Raw genomic sequence first — 25,123 nt, 5'->3', positions numbered from 1 at the left:
ATGTTCCACCATAGAGCTAGCCAGCCTCTGGGTGTGTGTGTGTATTCGACTGTGGGACTAATGTTTAAAGGTATTTTTACCTGATGAAGCTCTGACTTGGATTGAAATGTTGTCCATTTGAATTAAAATTTAAATTTGGTGTGTGGGCTCTTTTGCCATCACAGGATTGTTAAAGATAATTCTCTCATTTTATGGGTGACAGGTCAGACCTTTAGCCACATTATCTGATTTTGTATGTCACAGGATGATAGATTTCTTCTTATCGCCTCCACTCAGTCATCCACTGGTAAAGGTTGTGTGTTTCAGCTCAACAAAGGTGCTTTTCAAATTCCTATAAGGAAAGAGAGTGTGATTGTAATTTAACACAAATGAATCAACATGGGTGCATCAAATTTGCTTGGGAGGAGACATTTATAAACACCCTCTCAAAAGAAAGGATATTTGATTATCATTCTTTAACCTTGGTAAAATAAAAGAGACATGATTGAGAGGGAAATTGAATTTGCAGATGCGGATTGAACAAAAGTGGTTACTAGAGGACATTGTGTGACCATGAAAGTTGGAAGCGAGGCAAGAAATTTAAAACAGATAAGAAAACATTAAATTAGGAAAAGCTGTGTGTTAACAGTATATTTTTTATTTCCCCATATTAGAAATAAAATTGAATATTTAGTAATGGGAAACAATTCACAGATAATGGAATTCAGTGTTTACATGCAGTTTTTTCTCAAGTGGGAGATGAGTTTATTTTGGGTTTTTGCAAGACTAAAGTGGCAATTATAGTACAAATAGAATATTGATGTACTGTACTCTTACTTATTCAGAATATACTCACTCAGCTCAGTGGTGATGTGGAAAGAATACACTCTGTGTTAATTTTATATTACTACATGGCCAAATTATGTGATTGTTGAACATCTCATTTCAAAACCTTGGGCATTAATACACTTTTATAACATTGTAGAGTAAAGTCCCTGCATGGTTTTGAAGGCAGACAGCACAAGCCTCAAACAACAGACCAGCTCTCTCTTCAACCTCACTGGGCAAATCGGCATAAGGCACAAAACATGCTGCATGATACGCCGTTTACACATTTACTAGAACACAAACACTCAAATGGCATGGACCCCTGCTGTTTGCAGTCAGATCAAGGAGAATAGAGGACTGTAAAACCCAGGGACTTACAAATGTAGTTTTAGATTTTGTCTAAGATACAATTAATATTGTATGTTGATATGTGTGTGTGACTCATATGTGTGTTGTTAATAATAATTCAATCATTTTTAATAACACTAACATCATATTTAGTACCATTCTGCTTGTTTCACTCTCAGAATGCTAAACCTACAATCAAAAATGCAAAATTAGGAAGCATGCAATAGCTAAATTGTAAATACTTCGATTAATGGAGTAACCATATTCAGGAGTTGAATCCGCCTGTCCATGGACAAAAGGGGACTGACTCTGCTCCCCCAGAGCTCTGCAACCCCTGGGATTGGCTGGGATAAACCTTCTGGGTGGGCAGACCAAAACTTTGAAACAGTGTCTTATCTGAGACTCCAGGCTGCTTTTTGCTGGTTCCTGGCTGGCTGGCTGCTGGTTTCCTCTTGCTTTTGTCTTTGTCTTCTTGCTTTCTGCCGTGCAGGCGGAAAGCTTGCATTCTGCTAGTCTGAAGATGTGATTCAGAACAATAGGAGCTGAAACTAGAGTCATGAGTTAAGGATGAAGATTAGGAGAGCCTAAACCAGGAGCTCTCTTCCAATGGGAACTTTACAAATCCAGACCAGCTGACTCACTCATCATTACAAGATCCAGACTCCAGCTCCTCACCCTAACATATTGGACTCCATTCTCCACAAGAAGCCACCTCAGGGAGCAAGCAAGTATTTATACAAAACCTTCATCAACTTGCTTAATAACTGGTGCTTCATTATCTGTAACTTCAATTGGCAATTCAGAACTAAGCTGTTGTACTATTGATTTGACTTGCTGCTCCCCCGGTAACAGTCATCTCATCTGTTATCAGGTCTCTCATACCAACTACACAATAGATAACTCTGCGTCATGCATTCAAATCATTCATTAGCCATAGCTTTGTGTACCAGTTTCCCTTTCCCTCTTGTCTCTTGTTTGTAAAATGTTGTAGTGTTTAGTGCTTGAAGCTGTAGTATTAATATTAAATGTGTATGAAAGTGGATTTATTTGTGTTTTCTTGTGCTTGCATCTCGGTCACTTAACCTTAAAAGACCTATACCCTCTCAAAGTCATAATTGAGATTATAAACAATGATAATTCTAATTGACTTCTCTTGTGTGGCCAACAAGGAGGCCTATTTCCCTATTATTATACCTACTCCAATATGAGCTATGTCGCTAGATGAATAATTTCATGTTGGAGTTGTGCACAATAATAACTCTAATAAGTTATTTGAGTGCATAAATTCCCACAACAGCCTCAACTCTTCTGGGAAGGATTTCAATGTCATTTTGTTTCCTACCTGGGAAGGTCAAGCACTGATGATAGGGATTAAGGTCTGGCTTGCTGTCAGTATTTTAATTCATTCAAAGGTATTGGATGGGGTTTAGGTCAGGGCTCTGTGCAGGTCGGTCAAGTTCTTTCACACCAGACTGTTTCTTTATTGAGCTGGCTTTGTGTGTGGGGCACTGTCATGTTGAAACTGTTGTCACAAAGTTACAGTAGAAGGAACTTTATATATATTGAATATCATTATATGCTGTAAGGAGTAATTCAGCATTTTGGGAAATATGTTTATTCTCTTTCTTGCCAACCATTCTCATTTCTTTCTGTTAAATATGATGCTATAGCTGGGAGATTGATTGGGAAACAGCTAGCCTAGCTTCGTCCAAAGACAACAAAATCCACCTACCAGCACCTCTGAAGTTCACTAATCAACACGTTATATCTCCTGACAAGAGGTTATGTGCCGTACTGTTTCTTGGCCTGGCCAGTGATTTCCTGGTGTCTGCACTGGTTGCCTGGCAACCTCATGGTGACAACAAGAGTGGCTGTAGCTTCGTATTTAACTGACAGACATGAGAGTGGTATCAATCTTCTCATCTATCTCTCAGTAAGAAAGTGATCAAATGTACTGTATTTCCCAAAATATCAAACTATTGATGACGTGTGGATATTACAGAAAGCAAGAATGTTCAAAACTTTGGCACTGGTATTAAAAAATCATGTTATTGAATGTAATTAGGAGTTTTGCGAAATTGTCCAATATCAGTGTTTTTGTCTGGCAAAAGGGTTGGTTTTTATCTACAATATTTATGTCAAACCTAAAAAACAGTTGCAAAAGCATGACATCATTTGTTCAGCTATACTAAAAACCACAACAAAGACATGTCATACCTGCTAGTTTTGAAAGCCTTCTGGTTAGGCTTCATTAGGATGGCCTATTTAAAAATCACCACCAGACACCTGATTGTTATTTTGGATAATTATCTAATTATTCTGTGTATGGAAACGTCTGCCAGGCTGCTTTTATGCCACTCAGTCCCATTATCTTATTGATCCAGATGGAAAGGCCAGTTGGCCAATGGCAAATTGCCTCAAACTGACACAGAGACCATTTTACATGCCTTCATCTCCTCACACCTCGACTACTGCAACAGCTTCTTCACCTGCCTCAACCAAAAACCTATTAATCAGCTGCAGATTGTACAGAGCTCAGCTGCCAGGCATTTCACAATATCCAAGAGAAGTGACCATATTGCGCCTGTTTTAGCCTCCTTGCATTGGTTCCCAGAATAATTTAGAATTGATTTTTTAAGATCTCTCCATGCTATATATCTGACTTCTTAGTCGCATATGTGAGCCAGTACATAGCCTGAGGTCTTTTAACTTTTCCAGTGATGCAGCTGAAAAGTAGCAACAGAGCATTCGCAGTCAGAGCCCCGAAGCTATGGAACGAGCTGCTTGAGGAAATCAGGTCAGCAGAATCAGTGACCTCTTTTAAATCTCTTCTTAAAACATATTGGAGAGCTTTTCCTGTTTTTACTTGATTTTTATCGCCTGCCCTTTTGCATGGCGACACTGTAATTGGTTTTATTTGTTTATTTTGTTCGTTATTTCCTGCTTTCTGTTTTTTATGATCTGCTTATTTTGTTTTTATGATGTGCTTGTTTTGAAGTTGTTGCCTTGTGTGTTCTATAAATAAAGATTATTGTTATTACTATTTCTTGTCTGTTTTTCTTTACTTGTGTGCCTCCTCAAGCTGTAGAATTTAAATGAAAGTATTAAATGCCATTTTTCAGACCTGCAAGACAAATGCTGAGACGGAAGATTACTTTGGGAAAGATGGTGGATAACAGAATATAAATAAACTGACCAGACCTTGGCTAAAAGCCCATCAAGGTTTACAAAACTATTTTGAAAAGCATTTTTCAAATGTAAGCCTGTTGGCCCACGCAGATCATTCTGTTAAGTCATAAATTCCCTCTGGGGTCTGCAAGATGTGTGGTCAGTGTCCTCCAATGTCTGATGACAACCCAAACATCAGACTGAGTTATATAATGAACTCTAATGAAATGACGAGTTCATAATAAAGTGATATTAATTAACAGTGTCCTTCCTGCTCTGCGGACAGCGAGCATCACGTCCGGGAGGAAGACACAAACTCTTTTAAAGGTTATTAATTAAAACTCATTAAGTGGCATTAAACTGTAAAAACTGATGAGCTACAGGATGCATGGTGAGTCCAGAGTGTATGAGTGTGTGTGTGTGTGTGTGTTGGTGTGTGAGAGTTAGGGAAAAGTTAAGTGTCAGAGAGGATATATACATCAAGAACTGTCAAGACATAAGTGAGACAAAATATGTGTCTCAGATGTAGTAATTCTGATGCTAAACAGATTTTCCATTTTAAAGATAAAAAATAGATATTACAGATGATAATGTGAGTTGAGGTGACAATAACAGCACGTCTGTCTGGAGAAGAATAAACACAGACACTGGATGAAGATCTAGGTATGTGTGTGTGTGTCTGTATAGTGTTTGAAGCTCTGTCATTAAAATCATTGCTATGAGGGGATGACAGACAGACATCAGAGAAGTAACTTAAAAAATCTATAGCAAGTAATGACAGAAACTGAAAGACGGAGCAGAAAACGTGAAGGGATGAAGGTCAGATTGAATGCTTGAGAGGACGTGAGAATTGACAGCTACAGGGAGGTGTGAGAATACACGGGTCAAATGACAGGAAGAAGGTGAAGAAAAGTGACAGATGGGTCGGTGCAAGAAAATCATCAAACGAGTTGTAGCGTGACAACAGAAAATGCTAATATTAGTGATAGCTTTGCTGGTCACAAGTAAATCTCAAGTACTGGCCGCGAAGTCCCAAGTCAAGACAGATCAGTTTGTCGTCAAGTTAGTATAGTAAATTCACAGAAATGTGCATTTATTCAAATAAACTTTAAAGCCTCTTAAAAGCTAAATGATCAGGTGTCTTGGTATGTTATTCTTGTGACATAATTGCAAGTTAAGTCTTTACATCTGAACGTGATAATCTAAAGGTATCATCTGCTACCTCCCTTTTGGTTTGCATTGAAAAAAAAGCATATCTTTCCCTCCTGCTTGTGCAACATAGCTGCTTTAATTTTATTCAAAAAAAGAATACCTGTTTACCAAATAGGTGATTTGCTGCACATTTCTTGAAAACATCTTTGGGCTAAGGGAGGAAATAAAGCCATTCCAAGTCAAAATGCTTAAGTCCAAATGAGTCCTAGGTGTTAAAGACAAAGTGGAGTCTTTTGATTTTGATATGTTTGAAGTCATTAGATTCATGACTTGAGTCTGACTCAAGTCCACACCTGTGGTCTTTGATTGGCTGGCAGGTGTCAATGCTAGTAGTTAGTGCGATCCTCCAGGAACAGTGTTCTGCCCTATACAGCGATTTCAGAGCAGTGGCCACAGCCAGAATTGTAGGATCATGTGATGCCCACTGGCCCAAAAAGACACAATAATTACAAAACATATTGTTCTGGGCATCACAAACACTTTTCACAAGTTACTCACAATTTTGTTGGAGGTTTATTGCAGTTCATACAGTGTCACAGAACCAGGTTTATTCATTATTCTCCTCTCTCCTCTTACCTCCCACTTCATCACATTCAGTCACTGCATGTGTTTGGACCTTTTTGCTCCTCTCCCCATCCATAAACTAGCTCTTTTGTTCATTCGTAGTCTTGTATTTTCTCACTGCCACCTCACCTTCACCTTCCACCAGAAGGCTCACGACTCCTCACTGGGGCAGACACGCTCCTGCAGACTCAGTCACACAGTCTGTAGAGTCTGAGTCTGCCCCAAAATCTTAATAAATCATTCATAAATCTCATCTGTTCATTTCTTATTTGTGAGGAAAAGTCTTTTCTGGTTGAACAATACAATTTGAGACATTAGACCAAATTAATCAAAATGTCTCACAGGGCTGTATCGATATATTATTTCCGTGCCCTTCATGTCAGCACATTTTGATGCTTTGGAGGACATTGCAAAGCTCTGGTCGCTGTATGCCTCCTCTGAGTTAATAATAATGGGGGATCTTAACCTGGACTGGCAATACCTGGAACTTAATCTTTTTAGCTCATAGACAAACCCACCAGACCAAATTTCAAAAATCCTCCTAACTCCACATTAATTGATATACTTACCAACAGACCACACAAATACCCTGCTTCTGGGGTTTTTGCCCTTGATGTTAATAATCACTGTCCCGTCATCTGTGTCAGAGACTGTAAAAAAATCCCTAAATCTCGGTTTTAAGCACTTTAATCTTCAGGATTTTTTAAATGATTTGTCCATCTCTGACATTGATAATACTTTCTCTGTTACTGATCCTGTCTTGGCACTGGAAAACTTTTCACAGTCTTTTAATGTTATTGCTGACAGACATGCTCCTTCTAAAAAAAAAACATAGAGTTAAAAACAGATACAGTCCTAAGTTCTCACCACGACTCTTCAATGCCATCCATAACAGAGACAAAGCCTGGTCTATCGATAGATCCAGTGGCACCCCTGAGGACTGATTAACCTTTAAGCACCAAAGAAACATCTGCACCAGTATGATCACCAAGTCTAAATCAAATTATTATTCTAATAGATCATTCATGGCTGAAGCTTTTAATCACCATTTCCTCTCCTCTGGTCTTTTATTTAATAATATGTCTGCAGATTCAACTGTAGACAATTACCATATCTGTCCAACAGAGGGGACCCCCAATGCCTCAGCTTCTTCTGACTTCAAATTTTCTGAATTTTGGTAAGCAGTGCAGATGTTCACAAAGCCCTGCTTAGGTTAAAAGCATGCAAAAACACTGGTACAGATAATCTTGACCCATAACTTCTTCATCTAAGCACCCCCTTAATCTGTCCACATTTAGCACATATTTTCAACCAAAGCTTTCTCTGATTCCAGCTTCATGGAAAAGTGCCTTAGTAGCACCCTTACACAAAAGTGGTGATGTGTCCGTTCTCAACAACTACCGTCCAATATCTAAACTTCCTGTCTTAGCAAAAATATTAGAATCATTGATCAATTAACAAACTACCTTTATTGATTCACTAAACTTACTACAGCCACAACAGTCTGGTTTTTGCCCGGGTCACAGCACAATAACAGCTGCAGTTTCAGTCACTGACAACATTGTCTCTTAACTGGATAAAAAACTATCTTGTGCAGCATTGAGCTCTCAAAAGCATTTGATACTGTTGATCATAAAATCTTACTCCAAAAACTACAGTCTATAGGTTTAGATGAAGCCACACTTAATTGGTTCCTCTCTTACCTTACAGAGAGAACTCAGACTGTTGTGGCTGATGGCGCTCAGTCAAACCCTCTTACCATCAGAGATGGAGTGCCACAGGGGTCTATCCTTGGTCCATTGCTGTTTACATTATACATAAATTACATAATTCTTCCTAATCAATACTTAAATGTCCATTTCCATTTTTTTAACAATTTTTTATGCCCCTTCTTCAGTCTGCCTTGATGCTCTCCAATTATCACTCCTTAATCACAGATTACTTTTAAATGCAGAGAAGAACAAATTAATGGTATTTTCCACCACTACCAGTGACTTTGACTATCCTGCCATTAACACTTTAAATGGCACCCATATTACTCTTGCTGAGTCATACAAATACTTGGGAATTTGGCTTGACAGCAGACTATGATTCAAGATTCAACATTTGACCCAAAATTAAAAATCAAACTAGGCTTCTTGTATAGAATCAAAAGATGTCTGTCTTCTTCCAACCGTAAAACTATTGTGCAGTCAACCTTCATGACTGTCCTTTATTATGGAGATATTCTGTATTGTCATGCTGCCCCATCAACACTTCAGCAGTTAAACCCCGTGTATGATTATGCTTTATCACAAATGACAAATCTCTTACTCATTGTTCTCTGTATCACGAGGTTGGTTGGACTTCCTTACAGTCAAGAAGAAACATGCATCTCATGTTATTCATCTATAAAGCTCCAAACTACCTCACATCTCTTCTCCCATCTAGATCTACTAACTCCAGCATACTAACTACTTAACCTTAGATATCCCTCATGTTCGCACCAGTGTTGGTAGAACTGGTTTCAGGTATTATGCACCTTTTAAATGGAATGAACTGCAAACTGCTCTCAAACTTACATTCCTCTTAGAGATTTTAAACCTTTATTCTCCGAAGTTTTTTATGAATCTTGTAACTGTTGTGATTAATCCCTTGTTTATTGTGTAGTTATGTTGTTTCTGTCTGCTGATTGTGTTCTTGTCTTATGAATGTTTCTTGGATAAGAGATCTCAATCTCAATGAGACTGCCTGATTAAATACAAGATTAAATTTTAAAAAATGTGTGAGGGGGAGTCTAAAAATGCAAAAGCCTGAGACTCTGTTCTAACATGTACGCCTGATGAGCAATTTTCACTGAAATGAAAATGGCACCATCTTGGAACATGTTATCCAGTTCTCTTAATACAGCCACAGGTTAAACCAAAGATCAAAAATCTCTCTACAACAGCAGAAAGATGTCTAAAAACGGATGATGATGTTCTGTTTTAATGTTAATATTTAAGTTCCAGACTTTTCTCCATATGTTGCCACCATCTTATTAAACACACTGACAGTTGAACCAGCCCAAATCAAGACATTGGTTATTTTAGTAAATTTTATCTTGAAATGGGGACTGCCCTCAGCCATTTTTTTTGCTACAGAAGTTCAATGGCTGCAAATTGAAAGAAGCAGAGTCAGACTGGGTGTCCTATAATGGTGGACTGTAAGTGAAATGCACTCACATTTGCCTTTTGGTGTTCTCTTTTATCTGTAAATGGAGATATTACTCATCGTCCCTTTAGCCCCTTCTGCCTTCACTTTAGTGTCTGGGCATAAAAAAGATGAGAGGCAGAGTGCTGAAGTGACAAAGTGGATACTGAAAAGCACCAGAGTACCGTCATGCAGTGATGGCATGAATACAGAGAAGCCTGGATGAGGTAAAAGAGAGAATACAAGATGAAAGTGATGATATGAAGCAGAAGGACGAATGATGGGACGTATAAATGGTGTAACACTGTGTAACAGTGATAAGCCCTGCTCATTTCTCTCTCACTGGCAGCTACTGCCCTCTAGCTCTATCTGTTCCTCACATCCATATCTTCGTCTGTCGCTGGCTCTCAGATGTTACCTTTTTAAGTCATTTGAAACATCCACATACAAGCCGATGTGATTTACAATCTCTGATGTGACACTTGTTGATCTTATCGACAAAACAAACAAACTCTAAACAATGACTAAATAAATCTTAAATGATATAAAACTAAACAAAACATGTCTATACTACTAATTACTACATATTTGATTTGAAAAATTTGGGGGGAAACGCAGCTGTTCCCATCTGTATATTCACTGGAAATGTTTTTTTCCTCATAAAGGAAGTCTGACATCCTTGTACTGGACCACCCTCAAACTAGAACTTAACCGCCTTAACTGAATTGCCTGATCATAACCATGAAAATATTAATCATGCTTTATTTATTTATTTCATTTTTATTTGTATTGGGATAAATGCAGTATTTATACCCTAGGCTAGTTTGAAAAGCCCGTCCCTAGAGGGGCCTTTAAAATACATAAAACTCCGGAAAATACATACAAAGTAGCACAAGACACAAACAATTTACAAGAGAACATTGAAAGCATCATAACGACAAGATCACTCATGACTACACGACCACATGACTTATGACTGATGTCTTTTTAGTGCCAAACTCAGACTAACTCAAATGGCAGAAGTCCCATAAATTCTTCAGATAATCTTTTAAGTACATTTTTGCTCAAAACGAGGACTGTAGATTTTGTCCTTCATCACCTACATTGTAAGTGCATTTGGAGAGGATCTTCTAATGGTCAGTGTGAACAGGAGGAATGATTACAGTGAGCAGAACCTGTTCCAATGTTCATTCATCTGACTGTTGTTTTAAGACGGACCTGAAACCTTACACCTATACTTAAACATATTTCATTTCTTACTTACCAGTAGTGGATATTGTAGAGCAAACAAATGAAATATTGTATGTTCATAGTGAATATTTTGAGAACACTTTCATTATAAAGACTTGCATTGGAATAACAAAGAAACATTACAATATAATTGTATGTATGTATTGTAAACATATGTTGGATATAAACAAAAATACTTAGAAGACATGGTTGGGTCTTAATAACTTTATATGTATGTGCTCCAAAAATATTTTTAATTTATACTGTTAGTCTGTTAGTCAGATGTTTCCTGTTGTACAGCACTGGGATGATTTGTTTTTCTTCCTTTTTTTATGGACACAGGGGAGGATGTGCAGGTAGAAATGAACTGAACCGAGGATTGATCGCTGGGTTGTTCATTGTTGCAGACAGAAAGATTAATTAGAAAGATGTGGCAGATGTGGGACACCTGCCAACAGCAGGGCTGATGATGCTCATTCAGTGTTTAACTTGTCTGATCTTGTAGTGTTGAAAGCTTCATTGATATCTAAAATGATTCAGATTGAACAATCCCCCCGCGGCCGCTGTCGAAAATGTCGCCACTTACATGAAAGGCTCCCTCTGTTTTATGTGGAGCTTTAAAACCAGATAGACCAGATTGAATATGAAATGTTCCTGTAATAATGACACAAGGTCACGAGGTACCTGCAATTTCATCGCCACAGGGACTCACAAGATGAATCATTTTGATCCCATCATCATGTTGTCTACCTTGAGGCCAACTTGCTGATGAAACTGATTTGGACAGCTTCTTTTGCAACAAAGGACACATTTGTGTTATAAAAACTGTGTGTACATGATTGTTGATCTAATTTTTCACACCCCAGCCTCCACCATGTGCCTCCACCATGTGCCTCACACAAAAAAATCTCACAGGAATAGATGTATCGCTTGGTTCAAATCTCTGTTTTTATTTATTTCATTCGTTCAACTTTTTCAGCAGCAGATAGAGTAAAAGAAAATTCTTCCCCATTTAAGCAATTCTGTGTGTGTGTCTCACAATACTGGTGGTGGTGAAGCACCCTGGAACCTCCCCCTCACTGTGGGCTTCCCTGGCACCCTCCCCTGTACTGGTAATGATGTCAATGTTGTAACATTTTAAAATTATATAACACATTTTTGTAATAAAGAAATCTAATTTTAACCAGGCCTTGACTGCAGCTTTTACTAACCTTTTACTTGGCTCTTTTAAAATCTAAATAAAATATATTCTGTTTTTGAAACTTGAAACTCACGTCTCTGCTCCTTCTCTTGTGTATCTGTTGAATATTCTTTGGGTGAAATTCCCAGAGTGGCGTTGTTGGATTCTTGTAGTCTGAGGTGCTCTCCTAAGGGCCCTGGTCATACTCGGTTGCTTCTCATTGCTGCACTTGTTGGTTTAGGTTTTGGTGACCCCTGTTTCCAGTTTGTCGTGGTTGTGGCTGCCTTCTTCATCTTCAACAAAGCCGGACAGTCTGTCTGTCAGTGAGTTCACACAAAATATGTTTCTAATTTGGTCACATTTGGCTGTGTTTTGTTGCTTCGTGTTGCGTGCATAGCTACAGTATAAATACCAAAATGGTGTTTGTTGTTGCTTTATTGATGTTTTGCTGTTTCCTGTTGCTCTGCATGGCTTTGTGTTCTGTCTTGAGAATTCTTGTTTTGTTGTAGTTGTTGTTGTCTTTATGGCTTCTTGTTGTCTTCATTCTGTAAATTTGATCATTTTATTGGTTTTAAAACATCTCGCCAAAGAACTGCGGCTGACAATTAGCCAGCTGGCTAAAACTGGCACATTTACAGAAATGTTGATATATGTGTATTGTCGTTATAAATAAATAAATGAAACATTTCATTTTGTTGTTTATGTGTGCTCATCGTCATATTCATATCACTGTAAATGTCAAAGGCAACAGTCTCTCCACTTCTTTTACCACTTTGGGTTTTTTTTCCACTGCTGTTAATAATAAACAAAAACACTAAAGGCTGTGGCCACAGGATGAAATTCAATGTGTGTATGTGTATATATATATATATATATATATATATATATATATATATATATATATATATATATCAAGGGAATAGGCTTCATCAAAGGGCCCATTACTCCAAAGATGGAGAGGTGCAGCACAATGACCACATACAATATGTGCAGTTCAATGAAAAGGCAAGCCATCACTCACAGCCATTGACTTCAAGGTGACCATTTATCCCTCGAATATTTTCTACAGTGTAATTCAGAGAGGATGCTCTAAATCACAGTTTGATGTCAAAACACAGGCTTTACATTTCACCGCCTCTGTGTTACAATCGTGTGTCTTCATTTGTTCTGAGACAGGAAGAATCCTGTGGGATCTGACCTTGAGGTCACTACACTGAAAAGAAAGATGCAAAATATGGACAGCATCAGTAGTTTCAGCAAATACCCCTGAATGACATAGGTTTACATTAAAGTGACAAATTACGTAGTTATAGAGTCACAGAGTCCACAGAGGAAGGAGGTCGATGTGATTGGATGAGTAAACAAAATGTTGGACTTAAATATTGAGGACAGACATTTGTTTCCATTTCCTGCAGACAGTTTTTGTTTTAACCATGACCACAACTGCTCTCTAACCTTAACAAAGTCATTATTGTACCTAAACATAAATCAGTCTTAACCATAGCGCTGTCAGAAAACTGTTTTATTTTGCAACAGTGACGTTGTAAGGCACTGCCACATGATGTCCTGCTGATAGGGGTGTCAGATCAGAAAACTCTTTGTGTCCAATTGTGTTTCCAGACAGCAGAAATGTGTATTTCGTCCATGTGTGCTCACGACGTATGTGCATAGGGTTGTCAAGGTGGCGTGCCATGGTAGTGTGGGTATGGTGTTGTGTCAATATACAGTGTATGTTCATATTCTTATTGAATTGGAAAGGCATGGAAGGCAGAAATGTAAGCTTATGTGAATAAACCTCAAAGTAAATGATAAAAGAAATCACAATTTGGACTTTTGCAGCAAAAAAACAAACAAAATAAAATGCAAGAGAGGAAAAGAAGGGCATGACTCACCATGTTTACTTTTCTGTGGATATTTTTTTGCTGCTCTTTACTGATCCAAGCAGTCCTTTGTTCTTTTGCACATCCAGAGAGAAGTCCCTGCATGACAAGTCAGTTCACAGATATTTGAAGTTCATTTTTGATCAGCTCTGTGCTGCATCTGTGCCTTGAGTCAGACCATTTAATGGTCATTAGAGAGAAAATCCTCTCTAAAAAGGCTTTTGAGCATGTCACACTGAGGACAAATGAGACAATCCTGAACATGTTGGCTTTCCCTATGTTTTGGAAAACTGACACCCATTTGGATTTTGTAGTATCATGTCCAGCTTTCTGTATTTCCCCCCGGCTAGCTCAAAACTCTTCATAGAGTTGGTTCGTACTGACCGTCTCTGTCATTTTGAGGGGAGCCACCACCTGTTCCAGGTCAGTGAAGGAGAGCTCCTCATAGAGGCTTCACCATTACATTTTCTGGTGAGAAATCAAACCACAATGTATACAATGACAGAGTCATAGAGCTTTACAAAGTCCTGTTGTTGCTTGGACCTTTGTGCTGACACTTGTTTGTCCATCAGCTGTTTGGTCTGGTATCCAAAAAAGCTGTCCTGTTTCTGCTGAAGCATCGCCATCATAAACTTTCGAAGTTCTTTGTAAACATCTGTGATTCAGAGCTTTGCTTCCAGCTTTTTTACAAGTTGGTCAAAAACAGACCCCACATTGTGGAAAAAGCACAGATGAATCTCAACAGCTCCAGTTTTTTCTTTGTCCTCAAAAATCCTCTTCAGTGCCACTGGACAGGTCTCTCCAAGGGACAAAGTATGAAGTAAGAACTAGCCAGCTTTGCAGGAGATGATCAACAGCTGGATGAAGAGAGAGCCATCATGTGAAAAAATGATGCAGAATTTCAAGCCCCTCAGAGTCAACAAAGGCAAAAAAATGTCCACAGTTCCTTTCTTCAGGAAGCAGATACTGAGAAGTGGCTGTAGATCAATTGACTCAATATCCACTGACAGCTGATCGCAGATGTGCTTGCAGGTGTCATGAGCTATGTGAGCTGGACAATTAGCATTCAGAATGCGATTGTTGGCACTGCCCAATAACTAGTGAATGGAATAATTTCCAAAGTTGACATTGGCATTATCTGCTGCATAAGCTGTGACCATTTGCAGTTTCATCACTGTCTTCATAAAAGTCAAGTAACTTGCACTGCACTCCATCACTAACAGAGAAATACACACACCCTGGAATAAAGAACAGAAGGTTTTTGTTGAGTCACCACTGCTGGGCTTAATCCACATATTTTTTGCTTCCCATTCTTTGTTGTACAGTAGCTGCACAGTCTTTTCTTTTTTGCAGGTTTATCCATATTTGCACATGCCAAACCAACCAAACAACATTGCCGAAACTTTTTTTTTTTTTGCAGGAATTGATGCATTTATGCTACACATACAATTGATGTGCATGAGGGGACCTGTGGTTGGATGACAGGTGTTCTCACCTATAGCGTGATCAGCATGCAGCTATTTTTTTTAATCCGTTGCTACAACCGTTGTTTCAGATAGGATCTGTAAGAGTGCCTTCTACTGGTGATTACAAAGTAGAGTAGCAGTCTATATATGGGACAAGAAAGGTCCCTTATGGAACAAACCAATTTAGCCCAATATATGGGACGTCCTGGCTAATACGGGAGAGTTGGCAACTCTATATATGTGTCCTTTTTGCACATGTCAGTACAAATGATACAAATAGGCGACCTGCTCATCAAAACATTGCTGCATAGCATCACCTGTGGTCAAAAGCACCACAAGGTACCTTAAATGACACTTCACACTATTGCTCAGCTTTTCTAAATCACTCTAAACAACTAAAGTGGTGTTCAGACCGATATTAGCTCTGCGTAAAAAAACGACAGCCCTCTCTTTCTTTTGAAAGGGGGCAGTGTGTTGGTTGCCAACACCGAGAGCTCTGGAAAAACAATGCAGAGACATCTGACAAAAAAGTTGAAGCAGACTCAACTTTTGCGTCAACGCTGCAAAGCAATGCTACGTTATCAAACATGGATCCAGTTTGCATGTATGTGGCCAATCACATTCACGCAAGTGCACATTCCCGGTGGATTACTTTGTAACGTGGATGCTGTGTTTCTGCTGCTCACCATCGTCGCAACGAAAGCTAAAATAAGCCTTTACATGTATTAATGTGTCGCTCCAACTGGACTTCCTGGGTAATATTTCATCATCTCACCTTAAGCAAAACTCCCCTTGCATCGTTTTCACGCAGGGCTGATTTTGGTCTGAAGTGGCCTTAATCTGAGGATTTTTGTAAACATTGGGGTACAACGGCCTATTTAAAAATGATTTAATTATTAATTTATTTGAATGATTATTTCCAAGTGTTACTCTACCGTTTCAATCATCTTTGTTGGTAAATCTCAGATTTATGTTGAGAAAATAATTACAGAATAGGCCTTTAAACTATACACACAGTATGTTGATTTGAGATTAACTAAACCAAGTGATGTGAAAGTTAGGTGAAGTTGTAGTGAGCTGAACTGAATTAAACCGGTGTAAACTGAAATGAACTGAATTTAACTACAAATGAATGGAACTCGAGTGAACAAAAGAGAACTTAAATGAACAAAGCATTTAAATGGAGCAATGCAGTCTAGTCTCATTTTACTAGAAGCACTGCGCTGATGGAAAGAGGAGGAAGATCAACGTGTAACCCCCGGATCTGCCCCTCCGATAATCCTCGCTTTGTTTGACAATATTTACACTACAGAAAGACAAAGACTGTATACAGGCTGATGTAGGCGGCTTCCTCTGGGGAATGAATAAGTACCTGCGTGTCATTTGTTTACACTTGTTGGAAGCATTGCAGAGCTGGCATTCATAATCCACAATCACAGGGAACACAAGAAAATTATGAATACCTTTAGTTTTATGCTTGGTGATGCACAAACTGTCTGTCTGTGGTTGTGTAAAAAGTGGAGGTATAATGGGTGAAAATGAACAAATTACAATTACTTTTATTATTGTAATGACAGTTTTTTTATGTGTTTTTTGAAGTCCTTTAAAAATCTGTAATTTTGTGGTGGGAAATGTCACACAAATCCATATATAATTGTATTTTTTGCTGCTTAATTTTGAGACAAAATAAAGAATTCAGGAGGCAACCCTGTACACAAAGCCTATATTACCCGGGAAAAAGCTTTCATCTGAGTTGCAGCCTTATTGCAGATCAGAGCCAGTACTACAAGGCAAGAAAAAACAGCAAAAAAAAGCTTGTTTATGAGTGAGTTCTCACATTATTTTTTATTTCTGGAAGCCAATCAGATGAAAGCATAGCATTCCTTCATCCTACCATTCACAATCTTTATCAAAGCCTTGCTCGTAACGCTGTCACATGTTTTATCATTTATGTCAAAAAGTTTTGTCTCCTTCTCTTTGAAGAGAGTCAGATATTCTATCATAGTAAATAAATCTGTTAGAGCAGAACTTCCTGAAGCAAACAGAGATAGATACTTTTATTTGTGAATTACCACAATGTCTCCGTCTTCACCACCCTAAGTTGTGCTGTAATGAAGCACGACTGGTCATGAATCAAGAATCAAGAAGAAGAATCAAACTGTTTGAAGTCAGTCAGAAGAGAAAATAATGTAAATATTTCTGTATCATCCCACTGAAGAAAAGTCTTTTAGTCAGTCCATGTTCTCTATTCCAGCACAGATCAGAGAACTGTTTAAAGCTCATTTGAAGAAATAGTTAATTAGCTGTCAGGTCTGTCAGCTCGACCAATCAATGTCTTCAATCTGTCTGTTCTGTGTATCTTTCTGTCAGCTGTCATCTTTCACTATCTTCTATCAGTCTGTCCTCATGTACCTGCATTTATGCTTTTTTTGTGCCAGAGTGATTGATATATTTTACGTACTATATGTGCTCTTTATGTTTCAGTTAGTCTGATAATGCAGCACAATGTTGTCTTATTGCATGTCTATTATGTGTTTCTGTGTTGCATGTTTTAATTAGTACCTGACAGTACAATGTTCTGTATATTTTCTACTAACATTAACACTCTCTATTTTCTCTTTTTATTATTGCTCTGCATGCTTATAAATGATTTGAATAATGTTGTAATATTAAGTTTTATATTCTTATCTATCTATCGTTGTAACATCTGTCCAGAAATTGCAGGTGAGAAATAGCCTCTTGGCAAACCTTGATACATTTACAGCAATGTTATTAATGTGCACAGTCCTTGTGAAATAAACCAACAAATAAAATAAATGAAAACACCCAATTTCTTTATTCTTCAGTAGCAAAATAAGATCTTCTTCTGGCTTGACTACACCTAATAAAATTCTTAATTTCAGATGTAAAACCCTTTCACAATTTGTTTGGTTTTAGAAATGTCGATGGCATCTATAAATGCTCTTAATGATGAGGCAACAGCTGCTGGTTTAGTTCAGTCCTGTACTGTATGTAAGATGTATCTGACTGTTTATGAATTGCAAAGCAGCAGAGGGACGGGTAGGACTGTGTGGGTGGATGGATTGTGTGTTTTTTCTCTTTCCTCACTTTATAACATTCTCATCTTATCTTGTATTTATGCTTGTGGCGTTGTCTTGCTAAACAAAACAAAACAAAAACATTCAATCAAAAGGGACTTACCATGACTTGTTAGTATTTGTTAAACCTCCTATACATTGAATATGTAATGTTAACAAACATGTCCCTCTCACTCATCTGAACCACCTTCAGTTATCACGGGGATAAGAGCAGCAATTCTTGTAAGTTTTTATGCCCTGACTTTTGCATACAGGCTGACTGGTTGGGGCTGCACTCAAAACATCTGCAGACTACTTCCAACTTCTCTGCATGATCTTAGGGTAAAAAAAGGTCACATATCTAATCTTTATTTTCTATAATTTAATTTAAATTCGATATTTTCCCATAAAGAACAGGAATTGAAATAAAACAAAACAATTTTAAGTCGAGTTATTGCATTAATAATAAAGCGGTTTACATAAACTTTCCATCTGCTGTTAGTCTAATTATTATTTCAACATGTTATGTTATTTGCAAGACAAATGTATGTGTATGTAAATGCAGAAATTAACAGAAAAATAGCATTCACAATTTTCAGGTCCTGATTTCTTGCCCTCCACCTCAAAAAATGTAAAAGTGCAAAACTTGTACTTGTGAAAGTTTTGAATAATTTAAATTCTGCATTGTTTACATCCAGGTTTGCTTGCTTGCCATTTTCTTCTTCACTGTCTTTGTTGGTGCTACTCTTCTTTGTGTGTTTCACCACCAAATGTCGCTCCGCAGAGTAGCAAAAAAAACAGCGGCAGGAATCTGTATCATGTTGCTCGCATGCTTGTGCGTTCATGTATATTCTCTCGTGCATGTCTCATTTTGCTCCATAGCGCTACTAGTTGTCAAAAACTCCACAGTGCACCTTTAACTTGAGACCATAATCAGACGCAATCATGATTTTCGACTATGATCCTCTTCACCTGCAGTTTTTTTGACTGATGCACCCATAGTTTGGGCGCAGATGATTTGATCTCTTCAGCGCTGTTAGTTCAGAAGTTCAGATATCAAGTGCTCTGCTGATTGCCAGACTTCTGATATAGCTGACAAGTGCTGCTAAATGCATGTAGAGTTAAAGTCATTCTTTAGTAATTGTTTTTGATATATTTTCTTGGTCCCTCTGTGTCTTAAATGCTTTTCTCTGCTTGTTGCCAGTCCTGCTCTTGACATAAAAAGAAAATCTTCCACTGCCTAAACATCCTTTGTAATGCTTTACAGCTGCTTAGAACAAACATGCTTCAATTTGAGCCTTTGTTCTGAATACAGAATGCCAGTCACTTGAGATAACATCACAATAATCACACAGTTTGCAAATTCACATGCCTAGTGCCTTAATACGGTTACATAAACTTCTCCAGTTTAAACATATTTTATCAAATACAATATGATAAATAGGTGAAGCCAGCTAGAATGAATAAATATTTGTTTTATATAAATAGTTACGAGTCTAAGTATTGTAAGAGAATCTCAGACAAAAACACTGGAAGTCCATTGGGAGAACTACTTCTGGCAGATCAGTGATGCATGTGTCTGTTTCTGTGTTTGGTAACAGGCACCAGTCATAGGAGAGCTGTGCCTCGCTGAATAATTTCCAATACTGTTGCCAGTTTTAATTATTTGGACCTGAATGTGAAAAGAACATGTAGCATTTGTCAGCACTATGTGGTATTTGAAACGGAGAAGTTTATTTCTCCAGTGTAATGAAAAACTGGGAAAAAAGCCTGTAAATGTGAGATCAAAAAGTGTAATGTATTCCCCATTAATTGAATAAACAAAGATACTAGTGTGCATGAAATGTACATATCAACCATAATGCTACATATTAGCTGCTTTTGTCATCTAACTGCATCTTTACTGTCTCCTCAAGAAAAAGAAATGCCTCCAAAGACAGATGAAATGTGGTGTGGCTCATTGGCATGTTTTTGATAAATAGTTTCTGAACAACAATGGAGCAAAAGATACATCAGGCTTTGGATACACACACACACACAATACTTGCAAGTAGGATCAATTTATTGTTGGTTTGGGTACTGCAGATAAGATTTGTTGACAATAAATATACAACAATTGCTCCTGGGTACCCCAGTCACCCCCTGTACATTTTTTAAGAAGACTTAGACACCTTCAGGATGATTTTTTAGTTCAAGCTGTAACATGTTTAATGTTTTTCTTTTAAAATTTAAACAGATAAATAAAAACCTGGGAGCTGAAGCATGTATTGCTGGTTGGTTTTAAGGCAACATATAAATAATTAAATCACTTTTGCTTCCACAGCTCATGGTCATGTCTCATTTGAGGGGTTGTGCTGGCAGGTAAAGTGCTGTGAATTTCCTGTTTGTAGTCACTTAAGGAAACATATCCAATATGCCGTGACTGCAGGGTTAACAACCACCATGTGATATACAAACACTCACACGCACACACGCACACACACACACACACACACACACACACAAACACACATGCATGGCTCACCTGTGGAGCTTGTAAAAGTGTTGGCTTTGTGAAATGTGAATGTTCATCCTCACCATGGCAACAGGATGAAGCCCCCGCCTCCCACCACTTCACTGGAGATACACGAATGCGATGGCAGCACTTCAGAGGAATAATGATGATATTAGTAAGAGTGTGAATTTTACTTTTCAAAAGCATTATGAACATCTTTCTTCAAAGCACTTAAACATCATCTCTGGAATAATTGTGTGAGAGGAAGAAACTTGTAAATGGTACCTGTTTTTCACAACACTTAAACATAAAACAATAGGAAATCATTTATGTGATTCATACCTCTAATGTCTAATCCTAATTTCTCATTCACATTTTTTCAAGTGCATCTTCAAACAATACAATTATATGTACGATTAAAAGAGTTGCTGTAATCATTTCTCTTCCAAATACCAGCCGCAGTGCCAGAATTTTAGAAATGCTGAGGTCTCTAAAGCATCTAAATTATTTTGAACTTTTCATAAATCATGGCTGTTCAATTATTTTCTGCAAGTTGGCAAAGTTCCTTTAAAAACCTATACAATCAGCAAATGCTTATAAAATTCAACCCAACTAACTCAAATCCATCTAAAACAACTGTCAGAGAACTCAGAACTGTTTCCATTTTTCATTTAATTAGTGCCACATTATGCAGGTTTCTCTTGTGAAAGAAAATTGAATAATAGGTTATCATTTTATTAATCTTTTGTATATATGTTACAAATGTTTTTAAAGTAAGGGGTCGATGTTTGTTATCAGCTGAATGTGATGTAATGTCATTGACATTTTGGGGATACATGTTGGTTGAACTTGTTTCTATCTGAGGATTGTTTGCTGACCTCTGGGGTTAGCTAGAGATATCTTTGTCTTAAGCCTACTGTTTTAGATCATGAGGTACCTAGACAAGCTAAAGTTGAAGGATGTCTATGTTTGAAGTTATTGATTAACCATGAGGTCTGTTAGATCGTATGACCATACATGTTTATAAGAAGGTGTAACAGTTTTGGAGGTGTCCATTTAGGGACCAGACTGTTTTTAGCTTTGCTTCTGGAGAGGTATAAAGCTGTCTAGTTTGGGTTCACAATCTTTAGAGAAAGGGCCAGCTGGACAACATGCTTTCTCTCCAAAAATACATGATTGTATTTTTGTTTGTGTTTGGACATTTGTATAATTGTTACTGATGGTGTGATGGATTATACAGTGTCTATAACTGCTTCAACAAGTAACAATGTTTAATGCTTTCTTTATGTCTCTGTGTGGTTCTTGAGCAACGATGAAAAATTTCCACAACACTCTTTGAAGGAAACTCTTTAGGAAATAACAAATAAGTGTTCCTATTTATCTCCCAATATGTTGTTTCAAAGCCCTCTCAATGCTGCCAAGAATTAAACTCTGGTGGAGAGATACTGGGTCTAAAACTACTGAGATCAGCCTAACAAATTGCCTGTTTTTACCTGTGGGAAAAGTTACAGAAGACTAAATCTCATGTGTGCTTGATGGTGACTGCCCCCCTGTAAATGATCCCTTCATAATGCGACATAATATAAACCTTAATTTCAGCTGTACAAGGTTTAAGCATAAGACAAAAAGTGGGCATCTTCCACAAAAGCAGCCTTTTTAGTACAAAATGCCCTCTTGTCATAACCTATCCTTGAAATTTAATGACCATCTGTACCCTGTTCATGTTAATAGGGACTGCAGTGCCTCTTGATGCAGTACTGCTCAGTCTTGCACCAATGAATCATTCACCTATCGGCACAAAACACAACCGAGCAAAAGGTTGCTCAGACAGGAGCTCAAGGGAAATGTTTTAGCCACGGAAATCAATCCACTTGGTAAAAGAACAAACTCAGAACTGAAAGGCGTGTGAAAACCAAACAGAGAGGCAGCAAAGTAATGTCACATCCCGACGAAATAAAACCCTGGTGTTGGGTATTTCAAAAACGTTTCTGTGCATATAAAGTGACAAGAAAGCTCTCTTCGTTCTTGCTGTTCCTCAGATTTTATTCCGCTGATACAATTAGCTGTGAAGTACGTTTTGCTGTGTGGATTTTGTTGATTAAAGCGACTCGGAAAACAAATTTACAACAATGACTTTGAGCACTAGTAATTCTCGTCTTGAACAGTTTTACTCCAAACAGGCCTCCGGCACGCTTAGTAAATGATCTTTGCCCGTTTCGCGCCTCTCTGAAACTGTAATGAGACAAGCAGGGACATTATCTTGATTAAAATCAATTCCTATTGGATTACACTGCACCACATTCCCTTGTCTGGCTTCACTCATTACAATGCCGTTAGAGCGCAGAAAACAGAAATCAGAATTGAGGAGACTCATCAAAGCGCTACATGTACACGCGTGGAAGACTCGACAGATAATCCCTCGACTCCTCCCTGCCAGCCATTACTGTCCTCAGATCGTACTCAAGCTATTTGCTGCTGTCATGATGGTTTATTATCCAACAGGCTTTTTATTCTTGATTATTTCACTGAATGGAAAAAGTAGTCATAAGTACTTCCCAGCACATTGTCATTAAAGAGAGAAACTGATGGTGATGAGATTGATGTGATGTTCAAATGTTATGTTATATTATCATCTTTTCATTTTCATTGGGTAAAGGTAACAGTATCTATGATTGTGTGCATGTGTGACAAGTGTAAATGTAAAGTGCTTTTAAACCTGGGATGAAAACAGAATAAAGGAGCCAAGGGAAGAAGGATGGAAGTATGGGAAAGACAGGAGGGAAGAAAGAAACAAGGAGAGGAAGAAGGAAGGAAGCAAGGATGCAAGGATGCAAGGATGGAGGGAAGTGCCGAGAGAAAAAGAGAATGAACAAAGGTGAGTGACAGGGTAGTGGATGTTGGTAAAAGGAGAGCAAGGAAAGAAGGAAGTAAGATAAGATAGAAGGAATGAGAAGAGAAAAGAAAGAAAGAAAGAAGGGGTGGGGTGGAAGTTTAGGGAAGAAGGGAGGAAAGAAGAAAGGGGTGACCAAAAATGAAGGAATGGAAGTATAGGAAGGAAAGGAGGAAGAAAATGAGAGGAACAAGGAAGGATAAAAGGATGGATGGAAAGACAGAAGCAAGGAAGAGAAAAGGGAGGACAGAAGAGAGAAACTATCAAAGGTGAGGGATATGTGGTGAAAAAGGGAGGAAGAAAGGAAAGAACGAAGGAAGACTTGGATAAAGGGAAGGAAGGCGAAGAGAAAAGGAAGAAAAGGAAAGAAGGGATGAACAACGCTGGAAGTATAGAAAAAGAAGGAAGGACAGAGGGAGAAGAACAAGGAAGGATTCAAGGATGAAAGGAAGCAAGGAAGGAGACAGAAGAAAGGAATGAGTGGAGGATGGAAGTGTAGGAAAGAAGGAAAGAAGAGAAGAAGAGGGAGGAAGCAAGGGAGCGAACTAATTCATTTTCACACCGTCGCCTCTGCCCCGTGCAGGCTCGCTGTGCCGCGCGAGGGTCTTCACTAAACTCAGTCTCGCGCAGGCTGGCGTTAACCCTCACTACATCACACGCGGCCACATTCTTCAACACGGTGATTTCACGTTACCTGCGGTCCGTCCCGCTCCTAAAACGCAGCGCATCTCTACACTTCACACAAGCACCCAGCGGGGCATCACGGGTACCGAGTCCACCAACAGGCACCTGCGGGAGGCGATCCACGCGCGCAGCACCCACAGCACATACCGAGCGAGGACCATGGAGAGCGCAAGCAACGGCACGGAGGCGGATTACCGGAGCCCGATCCCCGTGCTTTACAACAACAATAACAACAACAACAGCTTGTGTCTGAACTTCGCCGACGGCAACAACACCACGAGCTTCGTGGAGGCGCGATGCGACGGGGACCGCGGACTGACCGGGAGCATGGAAGACGACGCGAATCCGGTTATCATAGCGATCGTGATCACCGCTCTCTACTCCATAGTGTGCGTGGTGGGGCTGGTTGGAAACGTGCTGGTCATGTATATCATTGTCAGGTAAGACAGCCAAAGTACTCACAAAAAACACTGATATGTGTGGATTTGTTTTGTCAGCTGTTTTGCGCATAATGAGGCCTTTTACACTTTTTAAACATCCTTTTCTAACATGACATGCAAGTGAAAAGGGACGCATAACCTGTTGCTGTGTATTGTACATTAAGGCGTGCGTGTCTGTATGTGTGTGTGTGTGTGTGCGCGTGTGTTTATGAGGCCGAGTGAGACCATGTGAATGCGGTGTTGACAGTGCTGCCAGCTCAGCTGCCGTTCGTGCGTAAAATGCCTCCAACCTCGCAGCAAGTTGCGCCAGCGCGCAAAAAAAGCGAGCCGAGAGAGAGAGAGGATGGAGAAGAAAGGCTGCTGCGCAAAAAAAAAAAAAAAAAACACGCTTCTTCCTTTTACACAGCGACAAGCCATTATCCATCACAACAAAAGGAATAAAATATGTTCTATGTATGTGTGTACACAGCATGTAAAGCCACACAGCATCCTCTCTCATCCGCATAACCAGA

At 38.7% G+C, this 25,123-nt stretch overlaps 1 protein-coding gene across 1 annotated transcript in view; it reads left to right on the top strand.

Annotated features, from left to right (window-relative positions):
- The first annotated feature begins 24,112 nt into the window (after positions 1 to 24,112).
- oprm1 (opioid receptor, mu 1) overlaps positions 24,113 to 25,123 on the top strand; it is a 28,466-nt gene continuing 27,455 nt past the window's right edge. The window contains exon 1 of the mRNA XM_044373448.1: positions 24,113 to 24,611. Coding sequence (XP_044229383.1) covers positions 24,331 to 24,611 — 281 coding nt within the window. The 5' untranslated portion in view covers positions 24,113 to 24,330. The remainder of the gene's footprint in view (positions 24,612 to 25,123) is intronic.

Source organism: Thunnus albacares, chromosome 14 (assembly GCF_914725855.1).
Source record: "Thunnus albacares chromosome 14, fThuAlb1.1, whole genome shotgun sequence".
Lineage (NCBI taxonomy): Eukaryota > Metazoa > Chordata > Actinopteri > Scombriformes > Scombridae > Thunnus > Thunnus albacares.
This window is presented reverse-complemented; position numbering and strand designations above follow the sequence as displayed.